General features: G+C 41.6%; 1 protein-coding gene across 2 annotated transcripts in view; it reads right to left on the bottom strand.

The window, feature by feature from the left end:
* The window catches only part of LOC149205960 (ferric reduction oxidase 6-like), a 261,829-nt gene that overhangs the window by 136,617 nt on the left and 110,021 nt on the right, over positions 1-15,191 (bottom strand). For both annotated transcript variants that reach the window (XM_089395231.1, XM_089395230.1), the window contains exons 5-6: positions 10,170-10,497; positions 8,869-9,142 (exon numbers count right to left, since the gene is read on the bottom strand). In XM_089395231.1, the coding sequence (XP_089251357.1) occupies positions 8,869-9,142; positions 10,170-10,497 (602 nt within the window). The remainder of the gene's footprint in view (positions 1-8,868; positions 9,143-10,169; positions 10,498-15,191) is intronic.

Here is a 15,191-nt window from a genome sequence, read left to right as displayed (position 1 = left end):
GAGGCCCTTCCATGTGAAACGCTCCCTGACTGCCATGTATGTTTTTCTGAACCCCTGATGCCCTGACAATGGTGAGTCATGTGCTTCCTAGAGCACTCTCTCCCTCAATTGTGAGTTGGGAACCAGAAATATGCGCCCCTTGTAATAGATGACCTCGTCCATCACCCAGTAGCACTCATCTGCGTGGGTCCCCTCCAGAATCTCGCATGCCCTCCTGTCCTTGGAATACTCTACCAACAACTGGGCTTTCCAATCATTGAAAATGCTCATGAGTGAGAGGCCTGTGAGTCTCCTGGATAGGGCATCGGCCACTACGTTGTGTTTCTCTCGAATATACTCTATGTCAAAATCATAGGCTTGCACCTTGCTGACCCATCTCTGATGTCTATCGTTGAGGCCCTGCTGCCCCATGAAGTGACGAAGATTGTTGTAATCAGTCTTCACTCGGAATCTGTTACCCACCAAATACTACCAAAATTTGGCCAAGACATGCATGATGGCTAGCATCTCCTTGTCATATATAGAATATGACCTCTCAAAGGGTAAGAGCTTCTGACTCTTGAAAGAAATAGGGTGCCCATCTTGAGATAATAATGCCCCAACTCCTTCCCCAGATGCATCACACTCCACGGTGAAGGGCTGGGAGAAGTTCGAAAGTGCCAATACTGAACAACTTCTCATCACCTCCTTGATGCGTCAAAAGCTTACTGTGCCCCATCTGTCCATGCAAAATCCCCTCTCCTAGTCAAATCTGTGAGGGGAGCTGCTAACTATGAAAACCCCTTGACGAACTTCTAGTAATACGTGCAGATGCCCAAGAAGCCCCTTAGTGCTATCACATCTCTGGGTACCGGCCAATCACGAATAAGTCGTATTTTATTTTCTCCTCGTGTACCTTCACCCCATCTGTGCCAATGATATGCCCCAAGTAGAGCATCTCGGTCAGGCCAAACTCACACTTGGACAACTTGGCATAGAACTGTTGTTCCTCCAAAATACGCAACACCTCCTCCAAGTGTTGGAGATGCTCCTCCCAAGTCCTATTGTATATCAATATGTCATCAAAAAACACCAATACAAACCTCCTCAACTGCCTCCAGAACACATGGTTCATACATGACTGAAAGGTAGCCGGGGCATTGGTCAACCCAAAGGGCATGACCAGGAACTCGAAGTGCCCATAATGGCATCGAAAGGTTGTCTTGGGGATATCCTGATCCCTCACTCTGATCTGATGGTACCCCGAATGTAGATCTATCTTAGAGAAGTACTTGGCTCCTCTAAGCTCATCCATCAACTCATCGATGCGAGGAATGGGGTATCAATTCTTCAATGTCTTCCTATTGAGAGCCCGGTAGTCAATGCACATGCGCAAGGTTCCATCCTTCTTCTTCACCAACACCACTGAAGAAGCAAAGGGACTGGAACTTGGCCTGATGTGGCCCAATGCCAACAGTTCTTTGATGGCCCGCTCAATCTCGTCCTTATAGGCCTTAGGATGCCTATAAGGGGTGGTAATCATTGCCTGCACACTAGGCTCTAGCTCGATGGTGTGCTCGAATCCCCTGTCTGGTGGCTGCCTTGGTGGAATATCTCCAAATACCACTGAGTACCTATCTAGCAAGGCCTATATGTCTGGAGGTGGTGGTTGGGCTTGTCCCCCAACCTCTGAAACCCTCAGCTCTACTATCCACGCTATGTCTCCATGTCACATATCTACCTCCATCCTATGTGCTGATACTGTCTATGGTGGGTACGAATGCATGCCTCTAAGTACCACCATCTTGCCATCCAGGCTAGTGAACTCCATCTCCAACTTCTTCCAATCAGTGGTAACTCGTCCAAGGGAGTACAGCCACTGGACACCCATCACCACATTGGTGTCCGACACATCAACCACAAAGAAATGGTTTGTCATGGAGTAGTTCCCCATGGTCACCGTCAAGGCGGGCACATACTGAGTGCACTGCATGGTCCGGTCACCCGACACCAGGACTGAAAAGCCCTCAAACTCAGTCATGGTGAGGCCCCTCCTCTAAACCAACTGGGCATCTATGAAGTTGTGGGTAACCCCACTATCAACTAAGACCGACACCCGCTACCCCTGTATCATGCCTCTGATCCTCAAGTCAGAAATTTGGGGACCCCACATAAAGATGCAAGGACTCCCCCATATGGTATAAAGGATGCCCCCCTTGTGGAGGTGGTGGTGGTGGTCCCTTCTCTGCTAAACTCTCACCGTCTCCCACACCACACCCCTGCTCCACCTCGTCCTCCTAGTTACTATCTGAGAAGTCTCGATGTAGTGGGCTTTTCTAGCTATGCATCGATGGCCTGGTGCCTAGGGCTCCTGACAAGTAAAGCACAACTTCCTCCTCCTGAGGTCCTTTTGTGTCTCATCATCTAGCTGCCCCCGTCCCTAGGCAGTTCTCTATGGTGGGGGTCTAGTATCACTCCCCTTCTGGGGGTAGGGGGTACATGCAGGAAAGGGTGCTTGTGTCTTGGGGATGGCCCCCTATAAATCTCTAGCACATGTAACTACTTCTTGCAGTGTGGAGGGTCTGCGTGACTTCACCAGTCCACGCAAGGGCTCGAGTAAGCCCTCTATGAAGGTGTACACCCTTCGAGCATCTGATAGGTCCGGCACCATCACTGAGACTCTCAAGAACTCTGATATGTATTGTTCTGGGTTGCCTATTTGTCGGAGTTGGGTTAGCTCCCTGAAGTGAGCCTCTGAATCCCTCTGGTCAAAACGCTCCACCACCCTCCTGGTGAAATCCTCATATGAAGTCACATTGGCATGCCCCAAGGTAGCCAAGCCATGAAACCACCAGTCGTGGGCTTCCCCCTCCAAGTGCAACGTGGCCATCTTGATGGCCTCCAGCTCCGTCATCCGGTTGAGCTAGAAATAAGTGTCCATCTTCTCAACCCAGGCCCGAGCAGTGCACTTGGCAGTGCCATCGTATGTGGGGAAGTACATTCTCCCTATCGTCCTCTGCAACTCATAGCTCTGCATGCCCTATCCTCCATAGCCCTTGCTCTTCTCATTCTGCTTGAGCTTGCAGAAATCTCTGAAAGAGAGTGCTTCCCTAAAGTCTGCTCCCATGGACTGCCATTCTCTGAAGTGCTCTCCCATCTGTGAAGGATCTTCGGCCCCTGCTGGTTCATTTTGTGCCAAAGGCACGAAAGAGGGCAGTGTAGCTCGAGTTGGCCCACTCGCTGATGGAGGTTGTGTTGTGGGTGAAGGATGGTTGAATTGTTGAGAGGCCCCCAAAGTCTCCCCAAATAGAAATCCCCTAGGAGTGCTTCTCTCCCGGTTCTGCGTTTTGATCTCCTCTAGCATTTCCTTCTGACCCTTTGCTAAATCATTCAGAGCCTTCAAGAGGCTATCAAAGGCCATCTCCTCCCTGCTCTTGGGCTCTCCCATGTCTTCCTCTACTACTGTTTCCTTTCCCCTATCCTCCGTGTCTGGAGTGATCTCCAACTCTCTTTCTCTACTTCGGTACCTCTGCCTCCTGTATGTAATATTCTGTTGGTCCCCTTCTCTCATAGGAGAAACTCCCCACGGCTAAGCCAAGATCTGGGCTCTGATACCACTATAATGTTCCTAACTAGGAAATTCAATGATAAACAAAGAAAACAGACAAACCAATATCCAAAAATGAGATGCAATCAATAAACACCCATGAAAACACTAGAAATAGAGAACTTTTGAGCCATTTTATTAAATCTTCATGGAGCCAATACAACAGTGATGGAATGGTGCACCTGGGCTTGTCTCCAAGGACAAGCGTGACAAAACCTAGGTGAGAAAATGATGATCTGAGGGTTGCCCAACTGCTACTCCATAAGTGATCTACGCTGCCCAGAAACTGCGCTATCTGCTGGAAAGGATGTGTTGAAACCCTTGCTTCCCTTGCTCAGAAAATTCTGCAACTTCAGCTCTCGAATCCTCAACCAAAACCCAGGAAGGGTTTGGCCTAGTTCAGACCCCTGAAAATTGACCTCCAAGGAGCACGTCCTCCTCCTCACGCTGGCAAACTCGGCCTGTCTGAAATGGGCTGGGAAAGCTCTCCAAATCTGCCCCAAACACTGAGATGCTGTCCCCTATGGATTTCCACCCTTCTCCCAACTGATCCCAGCTCTATAGCTCTCTCCCCCAACTCCCACGTGAGCCCAATCTGGCCCTCTGCGCAGTCCACCAAGGCTGTAAATCGAACTGCTCAAATGCAGCAACCTCCTACTCCAAAACTCCTCCCAAAGGCTGATCCTTTGTTGTACTCCAACTCCCCAAACTTTCCCAGAAAGTGCTACCTAGATGAACTCCCAATCACCTCTGCGTGTTTCCCTCTTTGTGTGTTCCAGGAATACGCTCTGCTGGTTCGAAGGTTGAGTGATATGGCCACAAATCTCCTCCAGTTCTCCTCAAGGTAGTGTGAAATGCCTTCCTAGGGTGGCACTCGAAGTCCCCCGAAGGAAAGGTTGAGTCTCCCACTTGAGAAACTCGATGCTAAACAGCCAGTTGACTCAGCTAAGCAGCGCAAGCAAACACAAGTAAGTTTGATGTTCAAGAATGAATCCCTCAATTGAGGAACTTTGCCTCCTTTTATCTTCGTGGACCTTCCTTCCCTCATGTGGGCCCCTCTCCAAGTCATTTGATTCCCCTCCAAGGAAATTTGAATTGCCCAAGTGCGTTTTTCCACGTGGGTGGTCCCCACCTTCCACTAGCAATTTAATTCAACCTTCCTTTCTCCTAAGTTCCTAAGTCAAAATTGTTGGGTTCTTTTACTTATCAAAATTTATGCAAAATTGTGGAGAGACAAACACCTGTTACAAATTTATTTGGGAAGGGACATGGCATCCCTAGAGCCACTTTGGAGCACCACATGATGTTTTACTTGGAGATCAAGGGGCCACCCCCTTGACCATCATTCATGGAGCCCTCTTCTTCATCATTGCACCTTGAGGACTTGATTAGGCCTTCCAATGACCCTCCTACACCATGTTGCGTCATTTCAGCTTCCTTTTGGATGGCTTATTCTACACTTTTTGAGCTATTTGGTGGACTTGTCACCAAAGTTATGTTATTTTGAACATTAAGGTAATTTTAGGGGCATCTTAGGCAAATTCGAACTACTTAGAGGATCATATAAATAAAATTGACTCTCATGTGTGAGAGCATCATCATCACACTTAGATATCTCTCCCTTCAGAATTTTGCACTTTTTCTTTAGATGTCTATTGGAGATCTTTTGATGCGTTTCAATATTTTTGGGAGCTAAATTCGTTGTCTCTTGGAGCTGCTTTCTTGATCTTGGATTAGATATATCTCTTATTAACTTGTAAGTAATTTTGTTGAAGATTTTTCATGTAATAATGTCTAATGTGTGGAAATTTTGCCATTAGTTAGTTCTTCTTGTGCCATAATTATTGAATATTATCGTAAAAATTGTTAGATTGCAAATTTGTGCATGTAACTCATTGAATAACAAGTAGATGAATGCTCCTAGTGGATTGAAGTTTGATTTCCTTCCATTATAGTCCATAGATCTTGGGTAGATAATTGTTGAAAAGTAGGTGCTAGGGCATCACGTTTTAGCCTCCTTGAGAAATGATTCAACCAAATTTCGAATCACATAGACTCCATAGCCCAACTGCCCAAGGGTAAGGAACTAGTCCAAGTAAATTTGGTGATCACCCTCCTTCACCTATTTTTCTCCTTTTTCAAAATTTCAGCCCCTACCCTAGATAGCTAGCTAGGGCTGCCTGCGAATTGCATTAGAGGGGTGATCTTGCAAATCCGCTTAGATAGACTTCTGCACTAGTGTCTCCTTTGGTGATCTTCCAAGTTTGGAGCAATTCCCATGGTCAGTTTGTGAGAAAATTCAAGCCCTAGTTGCATCTTTGGAAGCCTTCTTGAACGTCTATGGTTGGTGGTTTTCTAAAGGGTCATTTGAACTTGAAACTTTAAGAAATCAATCATTTTTGACCCTTTCCTATCCTAAGCTGACTTAGTGATCATATTGGAGGTCTCCCTCCCATGATCACTCAAAAACCCTAGGTCTCATTTGGGCTTCTTTCTAGGTCTCTTTAGTGGAGCGAAAACGCTATTTGAAGAAGGATTTTCTTACAAAGCCCCTAGAGAGGTCTTGTCTCACCTTGGAAGTCTTGATCCTAGGGATACTCATTAGTATTGAATATCGCTAACCCTAGATCTAGGTATTCCCCATAGGTCTTTCTTAGAGAGTACTTAGCTTCTCTTGAAGCATTGAGCCATAATTGAGCCCCTCCTTGAAAGGGCCTTGGAAATCACTTCTTACCTTGTCATTGATCCTATCATTTCGAGTGATTTCCTTCATACCAGGACTCCTCCCATCAGTGAAAGTCCGTAAAGAGCAAGGGACACTAACTGAAGTGACAGTGGGTCTTTGTCCCATTGTTGTCATTTGGCTTAGTAGTTGTCCCTTAGGTACCCCTGTTAGATTGTGTGACAACATATCCTCCTCATCAAATGAAGGGGGGGCATGTCATGTCCCTTCTCAAACACATTTGTAACAGGGTGCTGCTACACAATTTTGCACAATTTTGGCTAAGGAAGAGAACCCATCATTATCGACTTAGGGACTTAGGAGGCAATTCGACTTAATTTGGTTGCTAGTGGAATGTGGGGGCCAACCACATGGGAATTCAAATTGGCCCATTCAAATAGCTTGGAGAGAAAGTCAAATAGGTGGATGGAGGGGCCCACATGAGGCAAGGGAGGCCCAAGGAGTTATAAGGAGGAAGCAACTCTCATTTTTGGATTCATTCATATATCTTGCAAACAAAATCACTTGATTGTTCACTCTGTTGTTTAGCTGAGTCAACCAACTATTTAGCCACCAATCTCTCAAGCGGGAGATTCAACCTCTACTTCGGGGAACTACCCGTGCCCACCCTAGAGAGGCAGTTCTACAAGGATTTCAAGAGTTCTGGGGCAGTGACATAGCACCACCAACCAACGCAAAGCAGGGAGTGCATATTTCTGGGCAGCCAGAGAATATGAAGAGGGAGATAGAGGCTAGCAGAGATCAGGTTGTTTTCCGTAGAGTTAGAGAGCTAAGATAGCATCAATATACCAATATTCTTGCTGAGTTTTATAGCCAGCAGAGCCAACATTCCAACAGTTTGAATTGCTAGGCTAGGGAACAACATAGAGGACCCTCAACTGTTTTTTGTGGAGCTTAGGAGCAGGTGTCTTATGCCAAGATCTCACCCAGGAAGTCAGGGATTGGATAGCAAGGGTCAACCCAGCACTTTGGGGGCATTTCCGGGAGGATTTACAGGCAGTTTCCAGCAGGCCGAGTTTTGCAGTTGTAGCTGAGGTTGGGCTCCAAGGGGGTCAAATTTCAGAAGTCTAAACCAGCCAAAATCCTTTCTGGGTTTTTCTACGTTTTTGACAAGGATCCCAAATACAAAGTTTCATAATTTTCTGAGCACCGTAGGTGGGGTTTTAAGCGGTATCTTTGTAGCAGACAATGTTGAATTGTTGGGGTTGAATAGTGCATTTGGGGGTTGATTTTGGGAAGTCCAAATCGGGCCAAACCATTTCTGGGTTTTTGTCGGTTTTGGCCAAGGCGTTTTTGGCTGAAGTTTCATCATTTTTTGAGCACCAGAGAAGGAGTTTGTTGCAATACCTTTCCAGGCAGCAGTGAAGTTTTCTGGGCAGTGCAAAGCATTAGAGGAGCAGTCATTTCCCACATTTGAGATCATTGTATTATCACCAGGGTTCTGTCACGCTTGCCATTGAGGCAAGCCGAGGTGCATTCCTCCATACTATTGTACTTGTTTCATTGATTAATAAAATGGCTCAACTGGTTCTTAATTCCAGAGTTTTTATGAGCATTTGCTGATGGTTTAAAATTTTTGTGTTGTAAATCGTTTTTGCTTTGCATATCACTATTTATTAAAGTTTGGAACATTACAGGTCATCTATTATAACGTACATTAACCATTTTGTAATCAAGTGTTTTCATTTAATGTTTAAGGAAACTGAATGGAGTCAATGACAAGCATCTGAGACTAGCTATCTGTGGATCATGATAGGGCTGCTGGCTGGCAAACTGAAACATCAGGAGAATAATTTTCTCCCATGGGTGGGTAACAATCAACAGCTCAAATAACTTAATTAATTAAAAGAAAAGTGGGAGGAAATCATACAAAACAAAGAGATGGCCCTAGCTGAAGTTAGTATGTTGTTAGAAAAGCACCAGCAATGTAGAGATGCAACAGAGTTCTCAAGGAGATGAGGAAATAGGCTGAAAAAATGAGGAGATATGATTTTAGATTTATTTAAATTAACATTTGATCTATTAACACATACTGGGGAAGATTCTAGGTCCCCCGACCTATAGAGTTATATTGACTTGCACATAATAAGTTAATGTGTGAGTGTACTACAGAACCCTTCAGCTTAGCAACTAGTTTGAGGATTCTTGTACTATGAGATCTAGAAGTCCACAAATGCACGTTAAGATTCTTATATGCTACCTTTAATTCATTGTTGAATGTAATGAGTTCTGTCTTGTCAGCCTCAGAAGATCTAATATGTCTGAAGCATGTGTATATGCATGATTTGTATAGTCAGGTAATTTTGACTACAGAAGTGTTCCATAAAATAAAATAGACAAGTATCAATTTCAGTAATTAGATTGGGTTCATGCCATTAACCTACATCCTCCTACTTCGCAGCATTATACAATATAAGGTTGCAGCCTTGGTAACTGTAATTTCCTATTGTTTGTAAAAATACAAGACCTCTAAATGATACAAAGCTGTTTAAATTCTAATACAAATTAAAAAAAACGAAAGTGTTTCATGAGTACTTGCCTTAAGTGATAATCTTTTGCATGCCCATAGGGACCCTCAACTGAAGCATTCAATTTAAACGGACATCCAACTGCCAACTGTTGTCGAGTTTGTTCCCCAGCCATTGAAACAATATTCTTCAGTTCACGTGTCCATTTTCCAAGAGGCTTTATGAGAATTGATAAATGCTGTCTACCATCATATGGGCTGGATGACACACTAAATGGGTGCCATTGTAGCCAAGATAAGTTTCGTATCTGGATAAAGACGAAACTCAACGCATTGTAGCACAAACCTGGAAGATATATGAACTAGTTAAAATTATGATGCTGAAGGACATATGTTGACTATCTGGCATTCAAAATGCATAGAAATTGCTCACTCAAGAGTATATGACCAGAGTTGATGATAGAAACATGGAATATTGTAGGGTTGTCACATGCCAGGGTGCTTAGATTTTTTATTATAGGAGCAAGGAGTCACATAGGAGTCAGCCAACTCATGAAAATAGTAGCAGTTGCTAAAATAGAGAAAAAAGAGGAGGGGGTTAGAGTTTCCCGCTAAAACTCGGGGAATTTGACACGTGTACCATTTGACTTCTATGTGAAACAGGGCGTTGGAAAAGGCCAAAAGAAGTGTGGGAGGAAAGAGTATGCATTTTTTGTTCTTCCGGAAAAGTGGAAACAGAAAAACATTTCGTTTTAGAATGTGAGGCTTTCAAAGGCAACAGGGAAAATTATGGAGATATGCTGGCAGCTCGCTCTTGGGATAATCTATTTAGCTAGGGTTTGTTGAGAAGCTGAGAGCATTTATTTTGAAGCTTCACAGAAAAAGGGCCGAATACATCATGAAGATGAAAAAGCAATCTGTCCCATAGAATGTTAAAATAATTTCTTTATTTCTTTCTTCAATGCATAAGCAATCTGTCCCATAGAACGTTAAAATAATTTCTTTATTTCTTTCTTCAACGCATGCAAGGCTGGGAGAAATGCAGTCATTATGTTTCATAAATACAAGTTTCCTCGTAAGCAGCTTAAATATTAAAAGAATTCTTTTATGGCTGCAATGGAGGAATTGAATTTCTATATCTGTGAATCCAGACGTGTTGAGAAAAACTAGCTTGAACCCCGATTCCTAGTTCATCTTTTAATTTTGTCTGGCGCATAGAAGTGTAAATTGAGTTTATACTGGCATGGGGAACTGCATATCCACATTTTGCATAAACCACAATCCATATTGTGTTTAAATTATATTAAAAATATGTCAGACATGTTGGAACAATAAATGAAATGTAAAAAAAAACAGAAGCGTAAATTTGATACTTGGCGGCTTTGATATAACCAATTCGATTGTTCCACATGGAAGGCATCTTGCTGACAGCAAATCAACATCTCTTCGAGACTGGCAGAATCTAAGAAACCGGTCAAGTATGAAGAAAAAGATCCCTCCTGCTGCTATGGCGAATATAAAGTCCCCCACATGTAATGCTAAGAACACTACAAAAACTATGTATAACTGATGTGTGTAGAAAAAGAGTTCAAAATATTGTTCTCGTACAAAGCGCAACGAAGTCACCCACATAGCCAAGCCAGCGCAAAGACTTATCTCCCCAGGGAGATTTGCAATACCAATGCGCTGCCATTGAATCACCTGTACGGAAAGATTTGGTTAAATAGTATATCAGAATTAACACAAAAATATTAGTAGTCTAGACATTATTACAGAAAGAGCCAATGCCATGTTTGATGACTTATATGACAAAAAAGGAAGAACAGAGCTTCCTTGATGATTTAAGCCCGAGATCCATGTATATACATGCAAGTTGGCCCTATTTAGTGTCTTTTGGTTGTTGTACAGTTATTTAACTGATAAACACCATGTGGAAAGTAACAGCGGATAACCATTCAACTACACCCCCTGTAACAGGAGCTTATGTATGTTGATATCCCATTGACCATATGTTTCCTCCTTTGGTTTGTATACCTGTCTATTTGGAGAATTATAATGCACACTTAGCCTATTAAGTTTCCACATCAAGAGGAAAAGTAAATAAAAGACCACCCTGCAAATGAAGAGGGAGTAAAGTTTAAACTACACAGTATTTAAAATTTAAATGCCTGAATTCACTTTTATGAGATATAATAATGCAAGTAAATTTTAAGATATTGCTTTGGAATGTGATGGGATGCTATGCACATGCACAAAATTCAGATTGTGGTGATGTTATCAGATAGTATAAAGCAGATCTTTTCTTATAGGAATTGAAGATCAATAATTTCAACTAAGATTATTTGTTGATGTGATTGGAACGATATTTATCAACACACTGTCCACCGTCAAGGCAATGGAGAGTCAATGACAAGAAGTGCACGTTAGATGCCGGCCTGCAGTTGTGATGAGGAACTGGACCCTAAAAATTGATGTTCTTGGTGCACAGTAATACTTGCAGGGAAGATTTCTTAATTTCCACTTAGTTTATAACCCCAACTCTGATTTCTTAATTTCCACTTAGTTTATAACCCCAACTCTCTGTTGAGTTTATAGGAGTTATTCAACATTCAAACATGCACGGCAAGAAATGCAAGAAATACACAAAACTGAAAAATTAAATCACACATTAACACAAGGCGATTTTTACATGGTAAAACCTTGACAGTGTGTCAAGGAAACATCCACGGGGCAAGGGACTGGAAACTTCTATTAATCCAGAATGAATCTCCATAATAAAAGCCTCTCGGACCATCCCAATTAATATGGGTCTTTCCTCCGTTACATAACTCCTTCTCGTTATAATTATGTTATAAAAACTAACTGACAGTAATTAACAAATTTTACTCATAATTACATTTTGTTGTCATATTTCAACAAACTCCACCTTGACAACAATTTTCCTAATCCCTTGCCCATGCCCATTCATCATCTCTTCTACAAGCCAAGAGAAGCCAAACACCATCGCAGCTTCTCTACTGTAACTGGCTTCGTGAATATGTTTGCACAATTCTCCCACATATGGACCTTCTTGAGAGCTACTTTTCCGCCATCAACCACGTCTCAGAAAATGATACCTTACATCAATGTGCTTGGTCTTGTTGTGATAAGCTGGATTTGTAGCCAAGTGAATAACAATCTAACTGTCACAGAATGCATTCACTCTCTCCTGCGTCCTTCCAATCTCATCAAGTAGACCCTTTAACCAGATTGCTTCTTTACTGGCATCTGAAGCAACTATATACTCTGCTTCGGTAGTGGACAACGCAACTGTTTCTTGAAGCTTTGACATCCAGCTAATTGCTCCACCTGCAAGAGTAAAGACATAACCTATAGTAGATCTCCTTTTGTCCAAATCACCTGCATAATCAACATCCACATATCCGCAGATTGATCCTTCACTACCATTAAAGATGATGCAATGATCACTTGTGCCCCTTAAATTCTGAAGCACTCATTTCACTGCTTGCAAATGTTCTTCACCAGGATTTTCCATGACCCTGCTGACAACTCTAACTGCATGTGAAATGTCAAGTCTTGTAGATACCATCACATACATTAAGTTGCCTACAACATTAGCATATGGTACATGATACATATACTGCTTTTCTTCATTATTTCTAGGACTCAAAACCGAAGAAAGCTTAAAATGGGAAGCTAATGGAACATTAACAGGTTTCACACTGTTCATACCAAACTTTTCAAGTACTCTTTCCACATACTTTTGTTGTGATAACCAAAGCTTACCATTTTTCCTGTCTTTGTGTATCTCCATGCCCAAGATATGTTTTGCTGCTCCAAGATCCTTCATATCAAACATCCTAGAGAGCTGAGCTTTTAACCTGTTGATCTCTTCCATGCTTTTGCTTACAATAAGCATATCGTCAACATACAAAACTCAGATAATGAATATGCCACTAAAACTCTTTAAGTATACACAATGATCAAACTCGCTTCTAATAAAATTTTGGCTCACCATGAAGGAGTCAAACTTCTTGTACCATTGCCTAGGAGACTGCCTCAAGCCATACAATGATTTCCTGAGCTTGCAAACTAATCTTCTGTTGCTACCTTGTACAAAACCTTCTAGCTATTCCATATATATATCTTCATCCAAATCACCACGTAGAAAAGTTGTTTTAACATCTAACTGTTCTAAGTCAAGGTTAAATAATGCAGTTAGTGCCAACATAGTACGAATAGAAACAAGTTTTACAACTAGTGAAAAAATCTTATGAGAGTCAATGCCTTCAACCTGAGAATACCCTTTTGCTACCAACCTCGCCTTATACCTTTCGATACTTCCATCAACTTTTCGTTTCAATTTTAAGACCCATTTGCACCCAACAACACTTCTCCCTTCAGGAAGTTCTACAAGATCCCAGGTATTGTTCTTGGCTAAGAAATCCATTTGTTCTTCCATATTCGTTTTCCATTTTTCGCTATCTGTATCATCCACTGCTTCCTGATAACAAGAAGGTTCCCCATTTTCAGTAATCAAAGCAATAGATGAAGTGGAATCTTCATACCTTTTGGGAGTTTTTCTTTCCCTTGTAGACCTTCTTAGAGTGACTGATGTTGAACTGGTTCAGAAACTTCAACAGTTTTCTTTGTATCTTCTTCACCTCTTCCTCTAGAAGTCTCTCCTTCCTTTCGACTTTCGGAAAAAGGTATAGCCTCCAACTGAATTTGTTGATTTGGCAATACATGTTCCTGTTCAATTCTTTCAAGATCTGATTTTAAAAGAGAAGATTCATCAAATGTTACATCTCTACTAATGAACATCTTCCATGAAGTAGGATCCCACAACCTGTATCCTTTCACCGCATAGCCATACCCAACAAAGACATAACATTTCGATTTCGGATCTAATTTTGAACGCTGATTTTTAGGAATAAGAGCATAGGCATCACAACCAAATATCCTTAAATGTGAATAAGCACAAGAATGACCTGACCAAACTTCTTCAGGAATTCTACAATTAATTGCTACTGAAGGTGATCTGTTAACTAAATAACAAGCAGTGGATACTACTTCTGCCCACAACTCCTTTTGCAAGTTAGCATTGTTGATCATGCTTCTGGCTCTTTCCATAAGAGTTTGATTCATACATTCATCAACACCATTTTGTTGAGGAATATAAATAGTAGTTTTATGTCTAACAATTCCTCTTTCCATAAGAGTTTGATTCATATGTTCATCAACACCATTTTGTTGAGGAGTATAAATAGTAGTTCTATGTCTAACAATTCCTTCATCCTTACAATATTGTTCAAATTCTAGAGAAGTAAATTCACCATCATTGTTAGTTCTTAAACATTTAATTGATTTGCCTGTTCTTTTTTCTACATTGCTTTGAATTGTTTAAAGACATTGAATACATCAGCTTTCTTTTTTAACATAAATACCCAAACTTTCGGGGAGAAATCATCAATAAACATTAAGAAATATAAAGCACCTCCATACGATACAATAGGAGATGGTCCCCACAGATCATAATGAATATAGTCCAAAATTTCTTTACTATTATGACTTCCAGTTTTAAACCTTTGTTTACATTGTTTTCCATACACCCAATGTTTATAGAAATCCAACTTCAAGGATTTCAAGTCTGGAAGTAATTTATGGTTCCTCAGTACCTGAATACCTTTCTCACTCATGTGACTCAATTGTTGATGCCATAGGCGAGTACCTTCTTCTTCTTTCTCTGACACAATCGTTGCTTCACTGACCTGAGTACTTCCTTTGAGTCTGTAAAGATTTCTGACCTTTTCTGCCTTCATAACAACTAGGGCACCTTTTGAGACTTTCAACACTCCATTCTGACCTATAAACTTATAACCATCCAAGTCCAACACTCCCAAAGAAATCAATTTTTTCTTCAATTCAGGTACATGTCTAACACTAGTTAATGTTCTAACTGTGTTATCATACATTTTAATCCTGATATTTCCCATCCCAACAGTTTGACATGATACATTATTACCCATAAACACAGAACTACCATTTACAACTTCATATGAAGTAAACCAATTTCTGTGTGGACTCATGTGATGAGAAGCACCAGAGTCTAACAGCCAACTTTCAAAATTCTGAGAGACATTACATACAGGTAAAGTTTCATCTATCATACATAATTCTTCAGTAGATAAAACTTCATCTATCATACCTAAATCAACTTGATTTTCTTCCTTCTTTGGATTATCAGACTCTTTCCGTTTCCAACAGTCTTTCTTGAGGTGTCCAATTTTATTGCAGTACCAGCATTTGGCCTTACACTTTTTACCCTTTGATTTAGACTTGGAAGAGCCCCTTGTTTTCTCCCCTCTTTCTTTTGACCGTCCTCTGGCTACCAT

This window comes from Pinus tabuliformis, chromosome 1_2 (genome assembly GCF_031772625.1).
Source record: "Pinus tabuliformis cultivar Carrire ecotype Pingquan chromosome 1_2, CPIR1, whole genome shotgun sequence".
Taxonomy (NCBI): domain Eukaryota; kingdom Viridiplantae; phylum Streptophyta; class Pinopsida; order Pinales; family Pinaceae; genus Pinus; species Pinus tabuliformis.
Note: the sequence above shows the minus strand (reverse complement) of the source record. Positions and strands in the feature narration are given on the sequence as shown.